Source organism: Adiantum capillus-veneris, unplaced genomic scaffold (assembly GCF_014529385.1).
Source record: "Adiantum capillus-veneris isolate H3 unplaced genomic scaffold, ASM1452938v2 Hic_scaffold_537, whole genome shotgun sequence".
Classification (NCBI taxonomy): Eukaryota; Viridiplantae; Streptophyta; class Polypodiopsida; order Polypodiales; family Pteridaceae; genus Adiantum; species Adiantum capillus-veneris.
Window position 1 is genome coordinate 41,572 of NW_028221599.1, and position 8,681 is coordinate 50,252.

The window sequence follows — 8,681 nt, forward strand, 5'->3', positions numbered from 1 at the left end:
ATTAGAGTAACTTCAAGCATAATTGATCTTGTCTCCGATTCATGTAATTAACTTCAGCACAATATCTCACATGAACAAAAAATCGCAATACCCGCCCGCCTTCGTTCTTTGGCTGTGTTATCAACAACCCTAAATTCAACACGAATGGCAGACTCTTACCTCAAGCTATTCCTAATTACAGACCCGTCATAGAAAGCATGCAGGCAGGCTTGCTATTCCAATCTCCACCAGCTAAAGACAATATATCCCTATTACCATACAAGACCAAACATTAATAAATCAGGTTCTGAAGGAGCCCAGATCTCACTAGGGTTAGCTTGCAACACGCAAGCTAAGGCCTGGCGTTTAACATGGAAAACTATAAAATTTCAAGGTCCAAAAAAGATTTCAGATTTGAAAGGAGAAGCGGGTTATCTCAGTAGTTTGACCTGTCAATCAAGTCCAAGCAAATGGTGCACTGGTTCGTAGTTTTCTCCATCTGCAATTAGAACCTCAAGTGTCACTCACTCCCAACCATTTCAAAAAACGTAGAACCAAACAATGGACTTTATTTTCAGGGCAGAGGCAACAAATAGGTTAAGGATAACAAGTGTTGACTATCTCTAAGCAAGGTAATGGACAATTAATCAGAGATGAGAATGCTGTTAAGAATCTGAAACTTTAGTGAAGGGGAATACTACCCTTTCATCCTGGCATCGCAGAAACTAAACAAGCACCTCAACCACAAAGTCATGCATGAATGTAACTCTCATAATCCGTTACAGACCTACTTTCCTGAACTTCAAAGATCACCAAATTCCTCAAACTGGCCAGCAACATAAGCAAGAAGAAAAAAACCAGAGTTACAAGTGAGGAGGAAAAAACCAAAACACTGGTGAACATATCAGCCAAGTCATAAGTCTTATTCCCTCGCAGCTAATAAGTGCGCAAAGACGTGTACAATCCACTAATAAGTGCGCAAAGACGTGTATTAAAGCAAAAGAATGCTGTAAGATCTCTGTAATCGAAATTTATGCCTGCTTATACAAGCTTCCACAAGACAACAATCGCAAAGGCCCTGCTAGTATTTGAGCTTTCTCCCCACATTGTTATCACATTTGATGCCAAAGCAATACCATAATCTGCAAACCTTGTTGCAATTGCACTGTTGGCCTTCCCAGCATTCAGTACCATGTCAACCAAAATCCAGCATGTAGAGTTGGGCTCAGCTTCTTGTAGCAGCACCCCTTCTATATCCAGCTACTGCAACAGGCCAGCTTTTAGTTGGGCCCAAAACAAGAACCTCCGTATTACTCAAGACATTCTATAACTCCTCCTCCTGCCTTCTAGACATTCTATAACGTCTCCTTCTGCCTTTAAACCATTGCGACAGATCCAGATCCTTGTCGATAAGAATGCATCTTTCCAAATTTATCTGATTCAATGTCTGGCTTTTTTCTTCCAAGACAAGGATTGGTGTCCTCCTCATTCCCAAACACATACAACGGGACCGAAAAGGGGTCACAAGAGATGTGATGTGTACTTGAAGGCAGTGAGTTGAAAACCCACCTTACAGCCATGGCATCTGCGATAGGCTGCACTACCAAAATCCCTTCTCCCACCAGCACGCACAACAAAACAGTGAGAAAACTGAGAAAGGCAAGCAGCTCGAACGGCAGATTTCCTGGCACAGCTACCACAGAGAGCCCCATGAAGAAAATCTGTACAGGTAGAAGGATGGCTAATGATAGGACCAAACCACATACACGAATTTGCAACCGTTTGTTTATCACAAGCGACACCATCCGACATCCCTGCCATAAAAAGCAGCAATTGTAGATGCAGCTGAACAAGCCAAGAACCAGAGTGCTGATGAGTGGAAAGGTGCAAATTGCAGCATCCCCATCTTCTGAACCTCGGATGTATGACCTTGAAAAATAAGTTGGCAAATGAAGAACTTGGCCATTGCCAGGCATTTGTGAAGCAATTATGACAAGCGCCGCTTGCAAGCCTAAAATGGGGAGACAGCAAGCCAGAATGCGGCTCACAGTCTTTTGATTCCATTTTTGGAGGGGCTCAAAGGGAGCATCACACACGGACCCTTGAAGAAGGAAGAGCGCTGTTAGAAAAAAGCAAGGCTCCATCACACCGAAAGATAAGACCGTATGTGCCTGGCATAAGGCTGCCTGCTTGTGTAGGCTCAATGCATGGAAAGGGCCACCCTCATGTCTCAATAGCGGTACGCGCAGTAACTCGATCAAACCCCAAAGCATTGCACACGTAATAAGCATGATGCGGACACCCCACACGGCATTGAAGTCTTGAAGTGCCAATAGATGGCCCCGTTTGACCTGTGATCGGAAGTAAAGAACATAGACGATGCAAAAAATGCTGGCCAGGCAAAGAGCAATTACCAGAACTAGGGTAGCCCACCCAAGCACATCCACAGTGGTTTTGTGTGGAAGCATTAGAGAACCTATGCATACTCTTGCTGCACATGAGCTCTACACCATGAGATTCTCGCTGAGATCACCTTTTCTCTTTATAGTGCAACCCACACGCTTGATACTAAATCTGCAAACCCAACCCTGCTGTTCATAATGCAAGTAGCTCACCCCATGATCTTTCTATTGATTGAACCCTGTCGGAGAGTTATCTATCAAATTGAACCCTGTTGAGAGAGATTGCAGAAGATGAAGCCCTCCAAACTGGACTGAGTATCGTCAAAGCAGGATACCTTACCTGCAAAGTGGAGAGGAACAACCACCAAGTAGAGGGGACCAGGTGGAGAATTGGACATGAAGCAGGAAAGATCTTCGCTTCTGATTGAGATGCCAACAGATTTTACAGATATAATTGGAGGACTTGATGAATTGAAGTCGATGGCATGCTATAGACGAGGCGGCGACGACGATGAGCAAGGGTAACACTTGGCTATGCAGGTGCGACCTTTCAAGCTTCAGGCATATCATGAAGTTATCCAAGCAGACAGAACAACCCACAATGTACAAGCTTAGGTGTGGATGGACCCAACAATCTGGCGGTGAAACTGATGCAGTCCAAGTGCCAGCTATGATCCAGCCCAAACACAAAGACAAAGCACGTCCTAAAGCCCTACGTTCTGTTGGGCAAGCAAAAGTACTGATTGGATACGGGCAACTAGGTTTCTTCCCTTACACATTCCCCAGCCAGACCTACAACAAAGCACACCATCGCCCACCACTCTCGCCTGCTTGCTTTACACACATACTTAGCGGGCCCCAGGTGGGTTTAGCAGCCTTGCGCTAAATTAGCGAAAGGTTTAGCGTTGCCCACGAATCCACAATGCTGCTACAGTAGTTGAAGTTTGATAAAAGAAGAATCTTGCTCTTGGCTTGGCTAAACGAGAAGACGAGCAGCAGTCTCTCTGCGTGCAAATGCATAAACGCAAGCCCTAACCCTAAAATTTGGTCAGAGACTAGGAGCCAGGGATTCTGCGTTGTGCACCCAATCAAGAGTCGCAAAATGCAGACAATCAGAAGCAAACGAAGGTGTAAAGCCAAAATCCCTGAATGCCTAAAACCGGCAGGTAAAATTAGCTGGGCCGCCAAATTGGGCACGTTGCGCCCAAGTCAAAACGAATGAAAAAGCCGGCCTTTCCCACTCTGGCGACAGCCTGGCCAGCGTTCTTTGCACGAATTCTAGATAATAAAGAAAAATGGGGTTTTTCAAATCAAATTGAATCATTGTCTCATTTTTGTTGAAAACGCCCATCGCCTACAGGGCCTTCACCTTCTCTTTTGGCTCCATTTTTCCAGCTCCCTGGACCCTTGGGCCCTCCATGTGCACTGGATGTCTATTTATTGGGGCGGAGCCACCTCCCTCTCAACTGAAATGTTCCAAGTTCCAACTTCCATATGCCTTTTTTATGCACACATTTCAAAGATCTCTTCTTACCCGCCATACTTGCTAGGTCCTCGTTCTCACACCCATGGAAGACGATCCATTCAACTACATGCATAATCCTAATTTTATGCAAATAGAATTACATGCAAGATCAAGGATAATGCCGCCAATAGCCAAAAAAGAAAGTGTGCATGTGCAAAGGCTTTGAGTCATGTCTTTCATGCTCATGCCTCTCAAATAACAGGTTAAATTCAAGACCCATCAGATAATGCTTGAGGTCTCTTAGGATTGTTCCTATGACGTTAAAAAGTTCTCCTCTTCTTGTTTTAGAAACCAAAGGCTGCGGCCTTTCACAATGCTGTGGTAAATGCATAAGAGAACCCTTGTCGCAGAAGTTCTCTTGCACATCGTTGCCAATCAAATTAAGCCATGGGCGATAATCTAGAACGATGACTTTTATTCTTGTAGCACTCTCTCTATCGACGTATCAATCAATGCCTTGAGCACTTCAAAGACCACTTGAGTGTCTGCAAAGATCTAGATAGAAAGGTTTCACGAAAACAATGGAATTAAACATAAATAGCTTGTGATAGTCATAATCTACAAACTTTTGGCACGAAAGAAATAATCAAAACATGAACAATGGGGCCTTGATTAACCACATACGAACCATGAAGACTGAAGTACTTTATGATTTGAGTGATTAATAGCTCGGACTTGCCAAATATTCATATAATCCTGGTCTCACTCGTAGAGGCATCCAATAAAGTGAATCAGACAACTCTATGTTGAATGTGTGTGTGTGAGAGTGAGTGAGAGAAGGGGGGGGGGGGGGGGGGGGGGGGGGGGGGGAGAAGATCTAATCATCGAGCAAAAAAAAACACCAAGCGAAGACAAGTGACAACATACGAAACCCTTTTCTCCACTGGCTCAGTTGTACTAACATGAAACACATGTGATTCATTGGGGACCACGATTATCTCCCTTACCAAGTTCAGTGCCATAGCTCTTCCCTATGCAATCTTATCTTGAAAATCTCTTGTAAGTTTTGATCTCCATCTCACAAGCTTACCATTCCTAAATTTTGGATGGAATGAACTCGATGCACTATCATATGTTCTAACATGGCAGTTGCCCTCAACACTTACATGTGCTTCTTTAAGACGATTGTTTAGCAACATTCAACCTCAGATGATTGTAGATTACTGCCCACTACGACAACCCAAGTCCCAAATGCAGGTCTTGGAGGACCGATGATCATGTCATCCACATTCCAAGTATGAGTGCTACTATTGTTGCAGAACCATAAAAACCCCTCAACAATGCCTCCCGAATTGGATCCACTTGCATGGTATTTCTGCCTTCCCTAGAAGCTTGGTGCAGGAACCTTGTGTTTCATGGAAGGTTTCATCTCAATAATGAACATCCTACACCTTGTAGTATGATTTGCAAGAACACCAAAGCATTTCATTTTTCTCTTAGGCTCGGTACCCCTACGACCACACAATCCGGGACAATTTCTAGTCCAAGCACATGAGGGGAGTGGTGGAATCCTTTTGTTGGCTACTCTCAAACACCCTGGTGTAGTTGTGACTCTTACATACTTAGGTATGTGAATGCCATTCTCTAGTATTTCATGGGGGTCCACCAATATTGTTTAGATCTTTAAACACTCTTCTTCCTCAATGACTTTCTATTCATTTCTGGACTTGAATATCTTGCAAAAAAGAATGAGCCACGTCTGTGAGCTTCTTACCCAACTTGTTGTTGACTCATAAACCTTGTAGCCAAATATGCCACTACTTGTCCAATGCATGTGCTAGTCCCTTTTAGGTATGCATTATAGATATCACTTTGCAACACATCCAAGGACATAGGTACGCACGTTGCTTCATACAAATTAATGCTAGACTTGTATCCAACAAATGTATGCATGCTTGCATGCATCCCTTTGGAAAGATTGGTTCTTGGCACAAAAGCATTTGTCTCATCTTGAAAAACAAATCTATCACCCCAAATGAGGCACTCGCAAATGTTACCATATACATGTGGTAGTGATGTGTGTGAACACACTAGGACCGCCGGGGCTTTTTTTCCCTCTTTAGGAGGTTTTCTCCCCCGTGCATTGTATATACGCCCATCACTCTAGGGCTATCTATCTTTCCATTGCACACTAAGTAATACACTCTCTATTGTGTGCCTCAAGCTTCCTTCTTCTTCTCCAAGCTGTGTGTGTTTCTCTGCAACCCTAATTCCAACAATTGGTGTCAGAGCAGGTCATGTCCTCCCGGGCTTAGTCGCCAGCTGCTCCAGCACACGCCTGCTCACTTTCTCCGATTTCAGTGAGCTTTGGCGAGCGTTCGCAGGACGACAAAAATTTTGGGGGAATTCGAAGATCTTGGTCTGCTCAGAATTTTGATTTGGGCTCATTTCGGCCTCCGTTTCCACTACAGGCAGTACTGCACAGGCTATTTCGTCATTTTGTGTAGAATTTCTGTCAGTGCCGTTTTCTGCATAACAGGTGCCTTATAGTCTTCTACAGTTTGTGCTATATAGCACAGGTTGTTCCCGCTCCATTTCTCCTATTTTCGGGCAGTTTTCACATCAGGTGCAGCATTTACCATGGCTGACAACAACAACACAGATGTGTTCAAGATGTTTGCTGTTGAGGACAGGTTGGATGGGGACAACTACCCTATGTGGGCTTATATGATGCAACATGTTCTTGTGTCAAAGGGTGACTGGAACATCGTGCATGGCATTGATGTACGTCCTGGTTCTGAGGATGTAGGCGATGTTGAGGATGTTGCAGGTCTTGCTGCAAGGATTGCAGCTGTTAGAGTTGTTTTGCCTATGGCAGAACAAGCTCGTTGGGATGTTAAGGATGCGCAGGCTCATGCCTTGATTGCGTTGTTTGTGAAGCGCACCATTGTTCCTCACATCCGTTCAGCAAAATCTGCAAAACAGGCTTGGGATATTTTAGCAGGTCTTTATGCAAGCCGCAATGAGGCTAAAATTGCTTTGCTGCGTAAAGAGCTGGAGTCGAAGATTATGCATGAGGAAGATGATATGGACACTTTCCTTGCTAGTGTCAAGGATATCAAGGAGCAGCTTATTTCTGCAGGTGAAGTCATTTCAGACAGTTCCCTTGTGCAGACTGTTCTTGATTCCTTACCAGATTCTTACCAGACTTTTGCTAGTACTTGGAGACTTATGACCCAAGGAAATCTAGAAGTTGTCAAGTTTGATGCATTATGCACATTGTTGTTGCAAGAGTCACTGTCCAGAAAAAACAGGACTAGACAACGTACAGTTGAACAGGCTTTTATTGCTTCTCAAAGAAAGGGTGGTAATAGCAATGCAGCCACTTCTTATGGTTCTGCTGCAAGTGGCAAAAATTCTGTTCATAATGCTTCTGCTGGCAGCACTTCTTCTGGCAATTCTGGTGATAAGGGAAAAAAGAAGATGCGTTGCCATTATTGTAAAGCCAATGATCACTTGATCAAGTCGTGTCCTAAGTTGAAGGCCAAAGAGGCGAAGAAGAAAGAGGGTGGTTCCACTGCAAATGTTGGTTCCACTACAAATGCAGCCATTGTTGAGTCTTCTGTGAAAGGAGACTGTGTTGCTGATGTTGATGCAAAATGAGCTTTTAGCGCAGAGTGCACTTACAATCCTGCTATCCATGATGCATGCTTGTCAGTTGCTGCAGATTCACATGTGTGGTATTTTGACAGTGGTGCTACAAAGCACATTACCTCACATTGTGAATTGTTTACCTCTCTCGAGTCAGTCCCTCATGGGAATTCAGTCACTTGTGCCAACAACGCCTCTTATCCAGTTCAAGGAGTTGGAAAGATTGTGATCACTACTGCTAATGGCAGTTCCTTCACACTTGTTGATGCACTTTATGTACCTGGGATCAAGAAGAATCTCTTGTTTGTATCCGCACTTGCTAGACTTGGACTTGTAGTCAAATTTGTGGATGACAGATGTACAGTTCATGATCTCAGTTTTGGTGATGAAATTGTTGCATCTGGCCTTTTGTGCCGTGGGCTGTATAAGCTCACTTTGTATGACAAGTGTGGACAAAATTTTTCAAATGCTGTTGCAGATTCAAGGGCTATTTCAGATGCAAAACTTTGGCATGCACGTTTTGGTCATCTAAATTTTGCCAGTTTGCTGCGTTTGCAGAAATCTGATATGGTTGCTTCTTTGCCACCTCTTGAAGCACCTGTCAAACATGTTTTTGAAGGCTGTATTTTGGGTAAGATGCAGCGTTCTAAGTTTCCAAAGGATGGTTCAGTTCGGGCCACATGCAGGTTGCAGCTTGTGCATAGTGATGTTTGTGGGCCCATGCAAACTCTGTCCTTGGGCAATTACCTGTACTTCATGACTTTCATTGATGATTACTCCAGGCATGCATGGGTATTTTCGCTTAAAGCGAAGTCCGAAGTTTTTATGTGCTTCAAACAATTTCTGGCTATGGCTGAAAATGTCTCAAAATGTACTATGGGCACCCTCCGTTCTTATCGAGGGGGGGAGTATATGTCTCATGAATTTAATGCATTTCTGGCTAGTCGTGGGATAAAACACCAATGTACAGTGCCTTATACACCTCAGCAAAATGGTGTTGCTGAGAGGAAAAACAGGTCACTGACGGAAATGGCACGATGTATGGTCAAAAGTCAAGCTTTGCCGCATTCTTTTTGGCTTGAGGCCATTATGTGTGCCACTTATGTACTTAACAGGTGTCCTACAAAATCTTTGCAGTCTATTACTCCATATGAAGCATGGCATGATAGAAAACCTTCTATTGA

At 43.8% G+C, this 8,681-nt stretch overlaps 1 protein-coding gene across 1 annotated transcript; it reads right to left on the bottom strand.

Annotated features, from left to right (window-relative positions):
- Positions 1 to 883: 883 nt before the first annotated feature.
- On the bottom strand, positions 884 to 3,038 carry LOC147416740 (uncharacterized). Its single transcript, XM_086508106.1, has one exon. The coding sequence runs from the start codon at positions 2,445 to 2,447 to the stop codon at positions 1,356 to 1,358; it is 1,092 nt and encodes a 363-aa protein (XP_086364232.1). The 5' UTR covers positions 2,448 to 3,038; the 3' UTR covers positions 884 to 1,355.
- Between the last annotated feature and the right edge of the window lie 5,643 nt (positions 3,039 to 8,681).